General features: G+C 41.9%; 1 protein-coding gene across 2 annotated transcripts in view; it reads right to left on the reverse strand.

The window, feature by feature from the left end:
• The window catches only part of LOC135903144 (Fanconi anemia group A protein homolog), an 88,694-nt gene that overhangs the window by 30,020 nt on the left and 38,166 nt on the right, over window positions 1-20,508 (reverse strand). The window contains exons 14-27 of one of the 2 annotated variants that reach the window (XM_065433549.1): window positions 14,522-14,632; window positions 13,585-13,680; window positions 13,429-13,473; window positions 13,285-13,367; window positions 13,137-13,197; window positions 12,978-13,027; window positions 12,814-12,878; window positions 12,253-12,342; window positions 11,603-11,718; window positions 9,807-9,947; window positions 6,964-7,139; window positions 6,423-6,510; window positions 6,210-6,317; window positions 6,052-6,128 (exon numbers count right to left, since the gene is read on the reverse strand). In XM_065433549.1, the coding sequence (XP_065289621.1) occupies window positions 6,052-6,128; window positions 6,210-6,317; window positions 6,423-6,510; window positions 6,964-7,139; window positions 9,807-9,947; window positions 11,603-11,718; window positions 12,253-12,342; window positions 12,814-12,878; window positions 12,978-13,027; window positions 13,137-13,197; window positions 13,285-13,367; window positions 13,429-13,473; window positions 13,585-13,680; window positions 14,522-14,632 (1,307 nt within the window). Of the gene's footprint in view, window positions 1-6,051; window positions 6,129-6,209; window positions 6,318-6,422; window positions 6,511-6,963; window positions 7,140-9,806; window positions 9,948-11,602; window positions 11,719-12,252; window positions 12,343-12,813; window positions 12,879-12,977; window positions 13,028-13,136; window positions 13,198-13,284; window positions 13,368-13,428; window positions 13,474-13,584; window positions 13,703-14,486; window positions 14,633-20,508 lie in introns of both variants that reach the window. The other variant, XM_070530716.1, reaches the window with a different exon arrangement.

Below are 20,508 nucleotides of genomic sequence, written 5' to 3' on the forward strand. Positions count from 1 at the left end.
TGTGTCATACAGAGAGAATGGGTGCTCTACGCAGAGGTGAAGCAGCACACTTTCGCAAACATGGGTAGCAGTTGCCACTACACATTTTGACTGCTGAACATCATCATCATCGACCTACTAATTAGGTCCAGTACAGCACAAAAGTGCCCACTGTCTAATGCAGCCGTGCTGTCTTTCCGTCGGCTAAAATTAAGCCTATCACTTTGCTTTCCACTGCTTCTTCTATAAGTTACTAAGACAAGAACAAGGTTAACTCCTTAGCGATTTTGCAGGAGCCCTGCTTGTCGAAGTCCTCGCGTTCCTAAAGAGTTCAGGACGGGTGCGGCTCGTCCTTGTGGTATTTGTTCGCCACTTAAACACTTTGGACAAGAGATACTCGTCGACGGCTTAACCGGTGTTTTGGTTGGCAGATGGCAGTATGCGCTCTGTGATTTCTTTCTTCTTCTACATATGGAGTGTGTTTTAGTGCGGCAACTGGCTTTTTCAAAATGGTGTCTGATGGAGGCTATGCGTGTATCGCTGGCCCGTTTTTCTGAAAAAATAAAGTCATTTCTTCACCTTCTTCTGATGATGATGGTTCAGACACAGAATGTACATCATTTAAAGTGAAGACAAACGTGATGACTGCAATAAGCGGCTCCTCGTATGAAGGAAAAGAGGAAAGCTCACAGAATGACATTGCAAGTGTGCATCTATGGACTAAAATTGACATGAACAGCATTCCACTAAAGCCTCCACCATTTACTTTTTTTTTCTGTACCCTGTCAGAAGTTTACTTTAAGCTTGCCAGCTGAATTGTTTGAATATACTGAGTGTTTTCTAGGGGATGAGCTGGTTTTTATAGTCTATGAAACAAATCTGAAAGCAACTCTGCATAACTCCTTGTTTTGAACTGTACCACACACTGCAAAAGCTCCCTTAGTCAAATAACGCACTGTTAGCATGCACAGTTAACATGTTCACTGCATTGTGGGTTACCAATGGGTCACAGTCAGTGCTCCTCCTATCTGCAGCGAAGTGATGGGCATTCATCTGCTTGCTGCTGCGATAACTTTATGACACTTGAACGCAGAGGTCTGATTTTTGTTGTATGAGATTATAAATAGCCAGACGAATACTTGTCCGATGTTAAATGCTACGACCCACCAGTGACCCACGACACACTCAATGAAAACGTTCTTATGTTGTGTGCGGCATGACCCATCAGTGACCCACGCACAAGAACTCTCCGTCTTGTGCTGCCATCTGAGGTTCAAAATTGCAACACATCTTTTTTATTGCATTGGACATGGGGTGGCACGCTTGTTTCGAAGAGCGGAGTGGCGGCACGTTTATCAGTTGTGTTGCTTGCAAATATTTGTGTCCCAGTTCTTGAAATACATGCCGTTGGACTAAGTATATGCGTTTTTCCTGCTGCTCTCAAACTTTTGAGCACGTCTAATGGATCCTCATGCCTTTTACAGACGCAAAAGAAAGCACAATGCCGAGGAAACAAACGAACTTAGTTTTGGTGGGAAGAACGCACCATCAACTTCGCAATCATCGGCTGATGACTCAAGTGCTTCAGTGTCAGATGTTCAGAACTGGACAGACAGTAAAGTCAGTGACGAAGATAGTATTTATGAACCATCACAGACCTCGGCCAGCACATCGAACAGTGAGTCAGACCTGCCTGATGATTCCGAGGCAGACGATTCAGGCGACAATATCTCATTTCTCTCAGCCCATCTCTAGAGAAATGGTCACCAGCAATGACCACTTTGCCTAGTGTGATGCCGCACTTCAGGCCAGCCACTATCATTCAGTTGCCATCTAGCCATGATGCCCTGACTTATACTCAATGTTTATTACGGATGATATCTGGCAAATCATGGTTGATGAAACAAACAGGTATGCTCAAGAAGTGTTGGAGTCAACTACTCCCAAGTCTAAATCGCGGTTGAAGAATTGGGTGGAAACCAATGTCCAAGAAATCAAAGCATTTGCTGGAATACTGATCTGTATTGGTCTCGTCAGTCTTCCTTCTCTCAGTCACTACAGTCCAACCTTGATATATCAAACATGCATATATAAAATTATTGCATATATTGAACACTTCCTATATCACTTGAAAAATCGCATGCATTTTTAATTTTTTATGTTGAACGGGGTCGGACGTAAAATGGATATATCGAACTCTGCCACCCCAGATCACGTGTGCTGTGTTGACAGGTGGTGAGCTTTTCCGTGACACCCTCGAAGATAGCGGTGGTGCGATGGGCATTCCCAGCTGCTACGCACTATAGCTGCACACATCGATTACACCGAGGGCGCCATTTGAACGTAGCAGTGTATGCAAGCAGCAGCTTGGCTAGTTCGACAACGTGAATGATGCATTGCATTTGCCGCACTGACTCCTCCTCAGTGCCGCGCTTTGCGACTGCCACGCCGCGTGAGGAATGGCAGTTTGCTTTCACAAGGACACGCGACAGCAGACATTCACTGGGCTCACTCATAGACCCCTTGGCAGATGCCACTTTGCTACTGAGAGTGTTTCAAAATGCTTCGATTGATGGACACGGAGATCGCAGCAGAAGTAGCAGCCAAACAAAGATGCTGCCGAGGTTGATCCCGCATGCGCTGATTTTGCCCCGCTCCTAATTTCAACTGAGGCTGTAGCTGCTTTGGACAATCTACGCTGCAACAGCGGTGCAATAGAACGCACCAGCCTATTGCTTGTAGATCATTTAGACTATGTTGAGAACACCACGGTTAAGCACGTGGCTGCCAATAAGCAGGCTACACTACTACAGTACTTTCAGCCAAAGAAATAATTACTTTGTGTGAAGCTTCAAGTGAGTATTTACTGCCCCCCGATTGGTTCATTGACTGATTTATATAAGTTCTTTACGCATTTTTAATGAGATCTTATATATCGAACTATTTCACAACCCCGCACTGTTCAATATATCGAGGTTCGACTGTACTAGGCAAAAGGAGACCTGTATGGCATTGAAATCATTCATAAAATATGAGCCGTGACCGCTTCTTCCTGCTTTTGAGGTTCTGGCATTTTGTGGACAATGAACTGTTTGCAGAATCGCGGGGTCATGTCTTTAAGATCCGGCCTCTGGTAGAGAAATTGAACAAAAATTTTGCCACTTTGCTTGAGCCAGGAAAGGAGGGTCGTGATTGATGAAACAACGGTGCCCTGGCATGGCCGAATTTTGTTCAGACATATATTCCAGGAAAAGCCCATGAGTACGGAGTCAAGCTCTTAAAAGCATGTACAAAAGATGGTTACATGCTTAAAGTCAACATATATGCCGGAAAGTCTGATCGACAAGTTGGCATCTGACACACCAAAGATGTACCGTATCTACACGATTGTAGGTTGACTCGAATGTAAATCAACTCCCCCATATCGTGAGACAGGAAAAAAAAAAAGAAGAGCATACCCGAAGGCGCATTCGATAACGAAAATTTATGAGTAGCTGACATGGTCACTGGACTACTCGTCTTCACTAGTGCTGCCATCATCACCCCTGCTATGCTCCCACAGCGCGTCGTCGTCCAGCAAAATTCCACATTTGGCATACGACCGCACCACGACATCTTGTGGGGCAGCAGCCCACGCCGAATGCACCGAACCACACGCAGCCGTCAGAGAGGCCCTTTTGGCAAGTTCGGTTGGCGTAAGTTCGCGGTCTTCTGCCGCCAGCCACTCGTTGTATGGAGCAGGTCCCTAAAAGGCAAAGATCCGGGCTTGTTTCATGACAATGTCGCACTTCACTGGCAAAGACCGATCACGCATTTCAGCGACGTACGCCGCAAGCTTGGCCTACAGCATCGGAAAGCGTCCAGACTTCGGCTCATGGGAAATTCCTCACTTGCTGTCACAGGTGACAATTTCACTTCGCTGCAGTCGCCACTCTCGCACCACCCGTTCAGAAACATCGAACTTGCAGCCCGCTGCACAGTGATTTGTTTCTTCAGCGTAAAGGATGACAGCCCTCTTGAACGCTGCTGTGAACGAGTGCCGAATGATTAGTGGGCCTGGAGCACTCATGACTGAAGAAGCACGGAAGTAGCATATAGCCGGCAGTCAAGTCGAACACGTCAAACCAATGCCTTTGGTCAAACTATAGAGAAAAAATTGGCAGTGGCTTAGCAAGGCTATGTCAGGATATACGTAGCGAAAGAAGGCATGGCATGGTTAGCTTTGGTTAATCTTGATTGCAAGTCCAGGTTAGTCTGGTTGTCTAGCTGTGTTGCAGCGTTTAGCCCGATGTTCGGCGCGCTGTTCGTCTGTTTCCTGGGCTATATATTTCCTCTTCATCTCATTCCGATGTCGATTCCAGGCCTTCTCCTGCTCATCAGAATTGTCGCCTTCCATACTGCCGCCTCAACTGCGGTTGCGGCGCACGCTAGCTCTCCTTTTCAATCCTCCGACATGTTATCAGGCATGCGACGCAGCTGGCGAAGCGAGCGGACGCAAGCGCAACAATGAGGAATGCGGTGTGACGTTTTAAACAGCAGCGGCAGAAAGGCGGTGCGCTGTGCAGCAGCGGAACACCTGTGGCTCGGCGCTACTAGTGGCGCATGCGCAGTAGTGACTAGAGAGCGAGAGAGAAAGGAATATCTGCGGCGAGGCACACGTTATGATGTCATGGGCCTCCTCGGAGCACCGCCAAGCGAAATCGCAAGTTTGCGGCCAGTAAAGCTTTCACTTTAAAACCTGTGAGCGGTGTCTGCTCCTCCATGAACTACCGATACTCCTCGCAAGCGCCGCTTTTCTGAGGGTGCCGCCGCGAATGGAACCGTGGCGCTTCCATCAACTATCGACACCCCCCATGAGTGTTGTGTGCGCTGTAAAACTCTAAAAAATGTTGACCAATCCTTCCGAAAAGCGAACAAACACACGGGATAGTAAAAAGCTACGGGTAGGGCCGGAGAGCAAGCATAAAATTGTAACTACGTTGTAGCTCCCGTTGGTCTCGCTTTTTTGGTGTTGCCATGTTTTGGTTTCAATTGTAAGTCGACCCCCCCACTTCAGATTCTCAAATTTTAAAAAATGGGTCGACTTACAATCGTGTAAATACGGTCTGTTTGAAACTCATTCAAAATTACAAGGGAGTCAGGTGCACGCTATACGTAGACAACTTCTACATGAGCTTGCTGCTCACTCTTCGCCTTCTAAAGGAAGACACTTTCATTTGCAGTACAGTTTGCTCAACGAGGAAAGGACTACCAAAAGATGTCACTGAAGCCAAAGTTGCGAAAGGCAGTCTGACTGAACTTCGGTCCAAAGATGGAATGAAGGTACACAAGTGGATGGACAAGAGGCCCGTTCTGATACTCACATCTGTCACCAAACATGAAGCAACATTGGTGGACAATGGGAAGAAAACAAGAGACGGCGCGCCAATCATGAAACCTCAGGCCATTTTTTATTACAACATACCAAAAAAAAGGTTCCAAAACAAAAAGTGGTACAACATACCAAAAATATTTCTGTATATAATTTTTGTGGATTACCTGTGGTTGGTGTATTTGTACTACGGCATACAATAAACTTCAGTGACCTACATTTATTTATTCTATTAATCAGTTATTTTTTTCTGCCTCAAAGACATGCTTTTCATAACAAGAATATTCGCAATCAGCAACAAAGAAAATAAGCATTCTGGGTAAGAAATAAAAAAACAAAAACAAATCGGCTAAGCGATTATTTAGGAGCACTTTCCCTCAAGGCTCACCCGATCTGTTAAAATATGACAACCCTTCCCATCCTTATTATCTGCCATGCTGACTAGCCAGCCCCAGTGACAATAAAGGTGGAGTGTAGGTACTCTAGCCAACAGTGAAAGGCAAGAGGCACTTTGCCTTTCAGTGACAAAGAATCGTTATACTATGTCTGCTAATTAGAGTTATTTTATTCAACATTTAATGTCAGGGTGTGCTAAGGCTGTGTTAAGTAAAATGAAACAGCACTGGCACACAAAAGTATATAAATAAGGAACCACCATGTGTGCACTTTACAAGTACTGTGTCATGAAGTAGCTTGCTCACCTCATAACAGGTGTAATAGTAGCATTGACACCATCACTTATCTCAGACTCATAGTTCACCCACTCCTGAAGAGACAGCTGAAAATCAAAAGAATGCATCACTTATAAGAACCCAACGCACTGGAAATGTGGTCACTCCTTGACCAAGATGACTAGTACCTTGCCAGGCTGAAGCCAGTCCTTTACAGGTGACTCAGAGCATTGCTTCCAAGCATCAGAGTCAATCTCACCAAGTGTACACTCATTCCTCTGCATAACGAACTCAAACTGAAATGACAGCACAGCCAAGACAAAAGCACACTTTGGAGTAAAGCCCAGCTTTTTACAATGAGGCAGCAGCACAGCAACAACAAGGTTGTCTCAAAGTAGTACCTTCTTTAACAACACCTCAGGCACATATGGTGGAACTGTAGTACATGGTGCTTGCCTAGCTGCTGCTATAAGATACATCGCCGACAACCTGTAATAAAATGACTGCTTAGAAATGCACTTGAACCATTGAGAGCCCATTTTACCTAGGCAAATACTTTCACAAAAATAGAAGAAAAGCATGTCTCATCATCATGACATAAAACAAAGGTACTGCAACCATAGCTCACCAAAATAAATATTTTTAATTCTACAGCTCACTTAGAATCACCAATATCAGATTCAAATCAGACTCAAATCAGACCCAGCTTCACTCACTTGGCCTCACAAGCTCCAAGACTCAAGACACTTGCACCTGCTCATTGAATCAACCTCACTTAAGCTCATGAACTCGGCCATACTGAGAATTACTGTACAGTATATGCAAGCTTTATTGCATTGAACAGCTAAACAAATCTGGCAATGTACAGATGCACATACCAGCAGAATAGCGAATAGCTGATTCCCAGCCCTCTTCACTACAAGCGTAAAACATGCACTCAACTGTAGAAACTGCCTCCTTTCTTGCAGTGTGGAAAGTGGGAGCCACAAGAACACAGCCTCCTGCACAGACATGTATGTTGCGCCAGAAACAGAAATTTTGAGAGGCTTGTCTTCCCACATCACTGGTACGGAGAGTAGGAACTGGCTCAAAATTTCGGCTCCTTGTCTATCCTTGACCTACATATGAGAAAAACACATAAGTGTTAACATAAAAGAAACAATAAGCAATTTGAAGAGAAATTATACAGGACTCGACAGAACATGTGCGAAACTGCTATATTTAGTTCTGGTGGTGACACCTCTGACTATGCCGCTGCTAGTGGCAATCAAATTTGGCAGACTACAAGCTCTTGCTTTATATACAGTGGACTCTGGATAAACGAAACTCGCTTAAGTGAAAATGTTGTATAGACAGGATGAAGGTACCAACTTTGGTTAACTACCGATAGGAACAATGTTAAGAAAGTTTGTTTAAATGAAGCACTTCTTTTTGTGAACTCTGCTTAAACAGAACTGCGACCAAAAGTGCACCAACCTGATTGGCCATCATACATTTTAAACACGAGTAGGCCGACAAGGATTTAAATGCTTGTCGACCAAGAACATTAAATTCACCAGCCAGTTGCACTGTCGTGTGGCGTACGGCTACTCTGCAGCGTTGACGTTGCTTGGTTTTTGTGACAGTTAAAAAGCTAGAGTGCATAAACAAATAACTTGTGCGAAAGAAGCTGTGATATTCCAAGCAGAGTACAATAACGTCTTTTTTTCACCGCAGTGAAATTACTTGGGTCGACTCTTTTGAAATGAAACAATGTTTTCATTATTTTTTTGCCCTTCGCATAAGCAAAACTTCTGGTAAACGGAACTTTATTTTTTGTACCTTCAAGTTCTGCTACTCTACTGAATAAATTTATTCATATTCATTGGTCACAAACCGAATAAGGAAGGGAAAAGGCAGCATACTGCCTGACTAATCCTACCTTTCTCAAATACAAATGATCGTGCAGCTTGTTCAGTTTTCACTTCATCACAACATAAACAATGTTTTCTTTTATGATTTCCAAAATATATATTAGACGAGGCATGCATCTGTACCAAGGTTGACAACGGCTTAAAGCAGACAGTTCCTGACACAAAATACCCCAAACCACCTCCGATAACTGAAAAAGCATTTGCATGCTCCTCTCCAGGATTTGATGTAACCAGGGCAAAAGATGTCGATTGGTCGATTTACGAGAGTCATCAGTTCCGATCCGTCTGCTAGGACGCCTTTGACATGCAATTGCAGGCCCACTCATCCTCGTCGTCTCGCTTGCCTGTCTAGCACAATCAAATGATTTCACCTCATGTAGTATATTTCGCACTATGTGTGCGGCAGCAACAGCGTGTAGCCGAAAAGTACAGAGTCCAGATAAGCAGAAGTTGACGGCATTTTCAAGCAAGAAAAGAGTGCCAACATAACTTTTGGTTCTGCCGCAGAGTCCACGTCTTCTTGAGAAGTACATGAGAAAGAGGACCGAGTGGTCGCGGGGTGGGTAGCAAAGGTTAGAGACAAATAACTCTCTTGCCTTCCAGCTCACAGTAGTCTAGGGGCCCTTTAATGCAGTTTAACTTTTTTGTGATATAAAGGCATTTTATGTGATTAACCAACAACCTACCTTACATGCATGTGAAATGAATATGAACATGGCCTAATGTGCAAAGAAAGAAGTTGACAAGTCACTTTAGCATACGATAAAGAGGATGAAGGCGAAAGCCTGCGTGCTTACGAGACATTCATTAAATTACTTGACATTCTCATTCAAATGCATTATTACTTCCTATTACTTGTTTTCTCCCACCAAAGGTTGTGGGTTCAAGTGCCTTAATTAACCCCAAAGGTCATGGGTTCGACTCCCACCAATAGTCGTGGGTGGTACTATAAATTTTGGTGATATTGAATTTTGGTGCCACAATGCCAGACACTTATTTTTCGATAACACCGGACAATGGATTTTTTTACCCACGAGGCTTCCGCCTTAAAAAGAAAATAATCCATGGGTGCACTTTCAGTTCAATGCTCTGCAGTATTTTTAATGGGGGAGTCAGTTGAGGAGGTACCAGAGAGTGTTGTCAGAGGGGAGTTGTTATTGGTGAGTCACTTGAGCTGAGGCGCTACAGCATCATCTGACAAAGGCACAAGGAGGATTTCACTGGTCACTTCATCATGGCACTGGTGATAACTCATCATCTTTTTTAGCTGCACATCACTCCATTTTAATTATTTGAATTTCTAATTCCTTTTAATGCACCCTTATTGCTGGCCATTGTTCAGGTTTAGATCACCACCAGTGCAGCCAGCAGAATTCTCTTCCTTTCTTTCTTCCAACAATCACAAATAACACTAGCTTTTTCTACAATCAGATGCAAGCTGGTGTAGGAGGTGTTGGCCGACACCCATGCCAGCGTATACGTGTTGCCTCTTTCTTGCGCGATGAAGTTTGAGGGGAGAAGGGGGATAGCAGAAAAGGAATTTTTATAGGGGGGGGGGGGAGGCAGGGCAGGAGGAGAGGGGGCTGCCTAGATTAGGTATTTTCCCCACCCAGAAAAGGGTGAATGGGTGACAGATATAGGGAGAATTTTTAGATTCAGCAATTCAGCACTTTTCGGTATAAACCGAATTCCTAAAATATGAACAGGCAGGTCCCTTTCAGCATTTATTGGTAAATATAGAAAACCCCAATCCCTACACATACCTAATCTTGACTGAACTATTGTTGCTATTTCTGAAGTTGTCATTATGTCCTCAAACATGTGACACAAACAACAGTACATAAGAATTCACTGTATCCAGGCATAAATTACCTGGATGGTTGTAACCTGCCTCCATAAAAATGCAGCCAACAGGTGGACTGTGCTCAGTGAACTTCCCAGCGCCAGGAGGAGGCACTTAATCCAGGGGTGTGGAGGCTGATGGCAACAAGCTTCTTCAGCAAAGTGAAGAAGCTGCAGTATCAAGTGTATCATTACAAGACATGCACACCGTCCTCACCACCCCATGCTATCTTTCAGCACAAGAATATTTCCATAATGCACGTACAAATTAGGTTATGAATTATTGCAGGTTTGTATGCATGATTGATCTAAGTCCTGAAAAATAGCGTAAAACTGGTCATAAACACTGCCGACTAGGCCAGTGTGTTGCTATGAGGAAGGAAACTGTCACAAATGTTACTCAAAGTTACTGTTTCGAGGTCTTCATTGACGATCAGGCTAGTGATTTATTGTCCAAAAGAGTAGGTAAAGCACTAAGAAAAAAATTTTTGGCTCACTTTGTTACTGTCACCAGCAATTTTAAGCTAGGAAATGGGTCACTCATGTTTATTCATTCCTCGTTTTTTTTGTTTTTTTTTTTTTTTTGTTCAGGCATGGCACTTAAGGTAAAAAAAAATATATTCGTGGGAGGTATACCTGGGATAGAGCCAACAATCATGCGATTCCTAGCCAAGCACTCTAACCACTGCACCGAAGCTGCCGTGCACAAGAGAACAGGCAACATACTTGCACTAGGCATTCACAACACTACAGGTTTTCTATCAGGCTCATCTCTTGTGCAATACTATAGAGTCGATTGAGATGCAGTGAATGCAACATTAGTGCATGTGCACTTTGGAGCACTTTTTTTTTTTTTGATGCGCTAGCATTTGCATTGCGTTGCATGTGCAGGTCTGTGAAATTTGACAGTGCGTAAAGCAGATATGTAAGCGAAAAGAAAAAAAAACAGTGTAGGAGGTGCATTGGGTGATGCCCACCTCACAGAAGACTTGCTGACTGCACGTATCTTGCACATCCTGCTTGCTAATGGATGGCACAGTAAATAGCAAGAATTTGCTGATGTACGTTTCTTTAGATTTGGGGGCAAGCTCTTAGCATTGTACAGAAGTTTCCAGTTCCTATTTCAGTGGCATTGTAGTTCTCCCGAAGTTTTCCAGGAGTATCTAGGGTTGTCCTAGAGATCACTAAACGTGTCAACAAGTGAGTGGCTTTTAAATGCTGTTGTTTACTTTATTAGCCACCATCTCTATAATCATGATATGGAGCCTCAAATACTCAAATGTGCAAAAAACAATATTTTATATCGTCTTTTAATTCAAGAAGTTTAAAACACACTCCGTGTGCAACTTCATGACGTAAGGTGCGTTGAGCAAGACTCATTAGATTACAGAAACCACCTACACACTAATTGCAGTGCAGCAGCTCTGTGGCCAAAGTGTAGCATCTTTAGCCATGTACTGCCAGCGCAAAAGAAACATGAGCATAGCAATTCTAGCAACAGAAGTGCTGCCCAGGTATGTTGAACAAGTGTGAATAAAGGCACGCTTGATATTGATGTATCACATAATGAAGTTCAAATAAAACACACTTATGCTACATATGCCAAGCATGATTGTTTGATTTTCTTGCTCTGATTTGAATTTTCCTATCTGGATTTCATTTGCTGAGTGTGTCTGCTGATACATTACACACCTCTGCATGGGCTCGCACTGGCCAAAAAGGCCATACTCAGCCTGGCCCAGTGCATGAGTTGAGCCCAGGCTATCCTACTCCCACTTGTTTATGAATTTCATTGTTGATATTATAAGTGTATTTTACAGACTCACCTCAAACATTTCCTTTGAGTAAGGAAGTTCTTGTTCAAGATTCAAGGCATTTTCCAGAACTTCTAGCTCATTTTTTTTAACTTCCTCAATAATTCTCAAGACGACGACTTCACAGTCTGGAGTGCGAAAAGAAAGTATCCATAAAATCAGCTGTAACAAGTTAGAACACAGTACCATATTGTTTAAGTTAGACTTTTTTATATCTTGTTATGTGTGAAAAAATATTTCTATTTCTCTTTGCAGGGAACAAATGCTTACCACCAGGGGAAACCTCACAGCCATAAAAGAAACAAACATGACAAATTCCACAGGAACTTCAGGTTACAGGAAGACGGAAAGCTCAACACGTGCTGGGAACATGAAAACACACAAAAGCAACCACAGATTGACAGTAGCTGCTCAATACATTCTGCTACAACAGACGCCTAGCACAGGTACTTGTAACCATAGAAGCAGCCTTTATTGCGTTTTACATTAAAATTAACCTGAATTCCACGATGCTAGTAGAAGTTTTCATGCACAATTGTCATTAGCAGCTGTTGCAAGTGTGCATGTTTATCAGACTACAAGCTTTCGTGGAGGAAAACACACACGCACGCACACACATGCACACACGCACACACTCACACAAAAAAAGAATATTAATTCACCTTTATTTGGCAGTGATCCAGATCTGAGCTGAGCAAGCAAATGCTCGGGCAAAGGAACTGGCCTGTTCATTTCTGCATCACATGTATCATCTGGAGAAAAAGATGTACTACTCAAATGGCAGTGAAATAAGTCATAACAGTCTGTCTTCCTCATGCAGTTGCAACTTAAGAGAACTCTGCATCTGCATTGTGGCTGTCTTATGTGCAATGAAAGCAACATCTTTAGATGCTCAGACACCTGCAAGAACAGTCACAACCACTAGTATTTATGTTTCCCATATAACTGAATATCATATGAAATTGACCTATTCAGTTGAACAACATTATTTTTTCATTTCCCCTCCTTATTTCGCAAATCAGGTCTGAGCACAGTAATCATACCTATGTTATATTTTACATCAAAAGGTGCCATTTACATAAAAAGGTGCAGTCACTCATGAAAAAAACATGACAATATAATTTATGAATACAAGTCACTAATATTATGCTGTTTACTGCTTTTTTTTTTTCAGGGTGCCAAAAGTAGATAGAATGCACAGTACGAAGCTCCAAAAATTTTACCAGTTTCTTTCCTGTTGCAGTCATCAACAAACCTATCATATCGCTCTTGAGAAATTTTTCCATGCCTACAAATGCAAAAATAAAAGCATGAACAACACCGTAAGAATCATGTGTAAGAGATTTTACTTAGGCATATCACCACCACAGGTACAAGGTTAACATACTGGAGCAGTCCTTGGACCATGCTGCATACAACTCCACGATGCTCTGGAAACTGGGCAAGAAAAACCAGTTGCAAAGAAAAAAAGAAGCAATGATATCAACACCATCTATGCTATCAACACCATTGCAAGTGAAGACATTTCAAATTACAATGTGATTACATTCTTAGGATTCAGGAGGACTGGAAGAAACTGCCCTGTAAAATATGGCTTCTTGAAGATGCTGAAATGAAAATGGCCAAATATGTAGCATTTTTCACTTGTTGAATACTTCATATCCAGGTGTACAGATCTGAGCTCCCCTACATACCTGGCCTCTATGACAGCCCTTGGTATTTTTCCTTTTGCTGCAAAATCTTCTATAGATTTCCGAACAAAGCCATGAGCCTGGGCCTGTAATTAGAAGTGCTTAGTGAGTGACAATCAGTTATAAGAAGGTCACATCTTCACTCACCAATTGCTCCGCATCTTCAGAGAAGGCATTTCTTTCATCAGCTATCTGAATGTATTAAAGAAAAATAGAGAGAAAGAAAGTAAGAAAACAAAATGACAGTCAATTACTTCTCCCATGCATTAACCAAGACGCACATCCACATGTGTCAAGGCGAACCTCAAAGTCCTGCAGGCGCGTCTTAGCCAATGCCACATAGTCATGATAAATCACACGGCACTTTGGTGATGCATGAGCAGGCTTCTGGAGGTGTGCCTGCAAGGGCATACCGAACAGTCTGTAAGAGTCAAAATAATTTTCAAGCATGGCCTTGCCAAGACAACTTTCAAAACAGCCATACAAGTCCAAATACACTTTTCTTTTTTTTTAATGAGTAATTGACCCTGCGAGGCAGCAAATCAGGACCCTGATGGAACATTTTAGCATGGCACTGCATGCAATTTGTTACTGCAACATGCAATATGGATCCTGATACATGTGCAGTTTGTCCCACGTACACAAGCATTGCTGTGGTGGATCTTGCTATGATAAAACATTTTATTTTGAACCTGCACCTACAGTTGCATTATGCATCACAAGTTCACATATGCTGATTATGGTGAATTAGAGTGTTATGCAGCAGAATGTATGCAAAATTTGACATTGAATGTGTAGTGAAAGCACCAGTGCATCTGCCTTGTGCATCATGTCCAGGTCCCCAGTGTAGTGAAAATGATGTGATGCACAAAGCAGAGAGAAATAGAGACTGTCTGTCTTTATTCTCCTCTCCCCATGTCGTCCATACAAATTCAGGGCAGCACTCAAGCCATCTTTGTCATTGCCAGCACTGGTGTGCCACCACAAATGAAATCCATAAAAGTACTCATGTAAGGATTACACTATATAGGCTTCAATGATGTATTTTGAAATAAAAGTTTTGTTAGTGTCACCGCATGTGCTGAGGAAAGCAATAGTGGGATTCAAATTGCAACATATTTGATATTTAATAACACTTTATACAAAATGCTAGTTACTATGCTATCTTCCTGCATAAAGAAAAGATGAAGAAAGAAAATACTTACAGATTTTGCGTAATATAGATGCCGCATAGACATACCTTTAAGTATTTAGGTTGTTCAAATGGAACCATTTCACTTAAAAATTTCACTAAGAATGCAAATGTTCTTGAGCTGCTTGCATATGTTGTATCAGAAAACCCAAAGTATTTCTGAAATACAAAAAACGAATGAATGCTACCATGTATACTTGCCCACTATCTTTTACAAATTTTTGGTATTTACGAGTATTTCCACCACGCACACTGTACTTGTCATTACCTGAAATACACAACCTGTGTGACCAAATTAAGAAAGGGATAAATAAAGACAAAATGGTGACCTGGGTGAGTTGGTGAAATGGATTTTCCACTAGAAGACGCAGACAAAGATAGGGAAGCCCTGTACCCCTTTTCTTGTCTGCGCCTTCTAGTGCAAAAACCGTTTCGCAACTAATACAAGAGTCATTCATTAAGTTTGTACTGTCAACACCAAAAATTGGAACTGCAGTCAATCCCGAATATATTTAATTATTGTCTTTATCAAACAGATGTAATATCCCTTTATAAAACCCATGCAAAAGTATAGCACTGTTGTATGCGTGTGTCTAACTCTCGTTCACCATGCCGCACATTCTATATATAGAACACTGCAAGTACACTTCTCCTAACAGGGCAACAATCACTTCTCATGCCAACGAAAAAATTCAATACCGACCAAACGACACTGTCTTGTCATATGCTACCAAACAAGAAACTGCATCTGATGCACAGTACATGCCATGAAGGGGACTGGTGTTGTGACACTTTTATTATGCCTTTAAGTAATGTTTACTTTGCCTAGTTCACCATGGTTTCAAGTTGGTCGGTTGGCCTGTCAGCCAGTTGGTATCTCACAAGGTATGTTTATATATATATTACCACTGGTCTTTAAAGAGGTCCTGAACCACCCCTCATGCTTGGTGAAAAAACATAGTCTGCAGATAGCATATGCTGCTGTGAACATCTCAGCCAAGTTTTGCTGCCGCATGCAGCACGTCGAGCTCGCAAGTGGAGAGCGAAGTCACCTTTCTCTCGAATGCACTCTTTTCCACAGAAGCTTACTCTTCATTCTCTTCTGGATGCTTTCTTTCATAATAAAGTGAATTCCCATAAGCAGCTGCTATTGACCAATAGCTGATGTCAATCAAGAAGGATGTTTGGATCAGTGCATTTTTTTCTACTGTTACTGTGTATACCTACTGACGAAGTTCAATAAACAGGCAAAAGTAAGTAAAAAGTGCTTTCGAATTTCAATAATAATTACATACTTCCGGAAGAAGCCAACTATCGTCTGCTCACGTGCACTCTGCCGCGGCCACCCACATACGAATTAAACTTTGGCCACCCTGCTTATCGGTGTTGTAGCCAGCAGGCATCGCTAATTTCGACTAGTTTTGAATGCTCAACTACCCTCGAACCATGCAAAATTTAAGGTTAGACCACACACACACTTGCCAGTGCACGCTCACTCCTGGCTGCTCCTGGTTAGATGTCTTGGCAGACTAAGTGATAGCGCTTGAAAACTGCACAAGTTGGATGTGGCTACTATTCGTCGGTCAAGCTGGTGAAGGGCAAAGTCAGAGGACTTCCAGATAAAAAACAATAGGGGGTAGGATTCCTAATCCATAAGGACATAGCGGGTAACACTGATGAATTCTACAGCATTAAAGGGACCGACAAGTGGCCAGAATTAGTTTAGATGTTGATCAAAATGAAATAACCATGATTTATAGTGATAGAATCCAGCACACTGTTCGCAATTTAAGTAGAAATTATAATTTTAAATTGGCAAAGAAAATTTCAAAAACCAGTAAGTGGCAAGGCCTGGCGGTGAAATATTGCTACTTCGGATGTAGTCTGTTAGATACTGCACGTAAGTCGACTGTTATTAATCACAGCATAAATATTGCTTAAAATTGCAGTTAGTATATTATTAGACACTCGCGCATTATTCTATGCTTCGGAAATAAGAATATCACACGTGGCTGCAGCAGCACGCTGAACTCTGTAGCACGTGTAAGTGCATCATTTTGTTTTCGATCCAATTGGTTTCGTTTTGACTGGTTAAATATCAAAGCAGTTGGACAAGAAACCATGAAAACACGTAGCTATTATCGTAGAAATACTTTAACAATTTGGAAAACATAAATTGCAGGAATATCGACTTGACAAACAAAATCATGCTTTGTCACAGCTATGGCCACACTTGTAATCTACCTCCCATTAATGCCGGCGTATAATCGCTATAGCGCTCACCTACCACCATTTTCAGCATACTTCCAGTGAACGACTACATCATCACTGCAGATAAAAAAATTCTTATAAAAATGTTTCATGGCATTTTCCGCATTAGCACTTAATGATTAGACACTCTGATTGGTAAGCTCTCCATTGCACTAAAAAAATGGGTACCATGAAAATTGGTAGTCGGACCCTTTAATGAGAGGGTAGCAGTAACCATAATAAAGCTAAATAGGAGGTATTTCATTTTTTTCATTTCATTTATTATACCCTTCAGGGCCAAGGTAAATACAAAAGAATGAAGAAGAAAAATACAGTTCAGTAATGTGGAAAGTTGGGCTAGTTGGTTATTGATCATCGTACCTTGCTGGTGAAGCATCGCACTGACGCGGACACGGTAAAGACACACAAGAAAAGATGACACTCGCTGCGAGTGTCGTCTTTTCTTGTGTGCCTTCACTGTGTCCGTGTGAGTGCGCTGCTTCACCAGCAAGGTATGAAGACAAATACAATTGGTTACATGAGTGTTTAAATGGCACCTGTATATACAATATTAGCTAAGGCTTCACGGAACTGTTCATAATTAGTAAGGCCTACAACTTCAGCGGGAAGATGGTTCCAGTCAGGTGAGGTTCACGGCAGGAATGATGGTGAAAAACTTTTAGTGTTACATGACAAAATGCCTACTTTGTACTGATGATCAATGCGGCAGGATACATAAATTGGATGGGGGATCAGGTAATCTCGTAGAGTATGATGATGGTAGAACTAGTGGAAGAGGGCAATACGAGACACTTTTCTGCGAGATGCCAGCGATGGGAGGCAAAGATTAGATATCATGTTAGTTATACTCGCTGTGCGGTTGTAGGCAGCAAGAATAAAATGTGCAGAGTTATTTTGAACCATCTCAAGGTCAGTGATTAGGTTTTCATAAGCAGGGTCCCATACTGGAGTCGTGTATTCGAGTTTGGGTCATATTAAAGTTTTATATAACAAAAGTTTCAAATTAGTAGGTAAGTTGAAAAAGTTGCGATGTAGGTAGCCAAGCATGCGATTAGCGTTTTTAATTATGTTCTCAGCATGAAGAGACCAGCTGAGGTTAGAAGTGATGTAAACACCAAGATATTTATATGAAGAAACTGATTCAAACGACATGTTGTCAATGTAGTACGACAGTATGATATGTTTTCCTAGACACACGCATGCCTTTGCCTAATATTTAGCTCCATTAACCATTCATTGCACCAGTTCCCTATAGTGGTAAGGTCCGACTAAAGTAATTCAATATCGTTAGCATTGGCGATTTCTCTGAAAGTGACGCAATCATCAGCAAACAGATGAATATGGGAGTTGATAAGCGAGGGAAGATCATTAATGCAAATTAGGAACAGGGGTCCAAGGATGGAACGCTGTGAAACACCTGAGCAGACCTCAGAGAATAGAATAAAGGTAGTACAAACCTGCGCTCCAACCTCCAATCACAATGATGAAGAAATAGAACAGTTTTATGAAGATGTTGAATTAGCGATGAGAAAAGTGAAAACTCAGTATACTGTAGTCATGGGCAACTTCAATGCAAAAGTGGGGAAAAAGCAGGCCTATGAACAAGCAACTGGCAACTACGGCATAGATTCTAGGAACACTAGAGGAGAGATCTTGGTAGAATTCGTGGAAAGCGATAAGCTCAGCAGAATAATCAATACCTTCTTCAAGAAGCATAGCAACAGGAAGTGGACATGGAAAAGCCATAATGGAGAAACAGAAAATGAATTAGATTTCATACTCTCTGCTGATCCCAGCACAGTGCAGAATGTAGAAGTGTTAGGTAGGTTAAACTGCAGCGGTCATAGGTTAGTGAGGTCTAGGATTTCCCTCAATATCAAGAGAGAAAGAGTGAAATTAGTCAAGAAGAAGCAGGCAAATCTAGACGCAGCAAGGGTAAAATCAAACCAATTCAGGCTAGTGCTTCCAAACAAATATGCAGCTCTAGAATAGAGAGATGAAGACGACATAGAGGTAATGAATGAAATAGTAACTAGGCTGGCTTCAAAAGCAGCAATTGAAGTGGGAGGTAAGGCATCAAGGCAAACAGTAGGTAAGCTCTCCCAAGCAACAAAGGACCTAATAAAGAAACGACAAAGCATGAAAGTGTCCAACTCAAGAGATCAGATAGAATACGGGGAACTATCAAAACTGATCAACAAGGGGAAAGTAAGGGGTATTCGAAATTATAATGTGAGGAAGACTGAGGGAGCAGTAAAATACGGATGCAACATGAAATTAGTGAGAAGAAAACATGGCATAGGACAAGCCAAGGTTATGCACTGAAAGATAAGTAGGGTAACATCACAAGCAATTTCGAAGATATAGTAAAAACAGCAGAATTCTATGCTGACATATACAGTACTTAGAGTAGCCAAGCTACCACCATTTGATGTAGCAATGAACAGGATACACAGGATACAGAGGTTCCCTCCATAACTAGCAATGAAGTTAGAATGGGCTTGCAAGACACGACACGGAGAAAAGCAGCAGGAGAAGATGGAATAACAGTACACTTAATCAAACATGGAGGAGACATCATGCTTGAAAAGCTTGCGGCCCTTTATACAAAATGTCTTAGGACTTAAAGGGTTCCAGAGAACTGGATGAATGCCAACGTTATACTAATCCACAAAAAGGGAGACGGTAAATAATTGGAAAATTATAGGCCCATTAGCTTACTTTAGTATTAAATAAAATACTCACCAAGATAATTTCTGATAGAATAAGGGCAAAACTTGACTTCAGTCAACCATGAGAACAGGCTGGCTTCAGGAAGGGGTACTCTACAATGGATCACATTCATGCCATCAATCAGGTAATCAAGAAATATGCTGAGTACAATCAACCTCTCTATATGGCTTACGTAGATTATGAAAAGGAATTTGATTAGTAGAGATACCAGCAGTCATAGAGATATTGCGGAATCAAGGAGTACAGGAGGCTTACATGAATATCTTCGGAAATATCTACAAAGACTGCACAGCTACCTTGGTTTTCCACAAGAAAAGTAGAAAGATACCTGTAAAGAAAGTGTTCAGGCAAAGAGACGTGATCTCTCCAATGCTATTCACTGCATGCTTAGAAGAAGTATTCACACTATTTAACTGGGAAGACTTAGGAGTGAGGATCAATGGCGAATATCTCAGCAACCTTCGGTTTGCAGATGAGATTTTCCTGTTCAGCAACACTGCGGACGAATTACAACAAATGATTGAAGACCTTAACAGAGAGAGTGTAAAAGTGGGGTTGAATATTAATTGCAGAAGACAAAGATAATGTACAATACAAGGAAACAGGAGTTCAAGATCACCATTCAGCCTCTAGAATCCATGAAGGAGTATGTTTATCTAGGTCAATTACTCACAGGGTTTCTTGATCATGAAAAGTAAATTTACACAATAATAAAAATGGGTTGGAGTGCATATGGCAGGCATTGCCAGATCATGACTGGGGGCCTTACCACTATCATTGAAAAGAAAGGTGTACAATCAATGCATTCTACCAGAGCAAACATATGGGGCAGAAACTTGGAGGGTGACACAGAAACTCAAAAACAAGTTGAAGACTGCACAAAGAGGGATGGAACGAAAAATGCTAGGCATAACGCTAAGTCACAGGAAGAGAGCAGTGTTGATCACAGAGCAAACCGGAATAGCCAATACTCTAAATACCATTAAGAGGAAGAAATGGAGTTGGGCAGGCTATGCAATGTGTAGGATGGA

The sequence above is a fragment of the Dermacentor albipictus genome, chromosome 1, assembly GCF_038994185.2.
Source record: "Dermacentor albipictus isolate Rhodes 1998 colony chromosome 1, USDA_Dalb.pri_finalv2, whole genome shotgun sequence".
NCBI lineage: Eukaryota > Metazoa > Arthropoda > Arachnida > Ixodida > Ixodidae > Dermacentor > Dermacentor albipictus.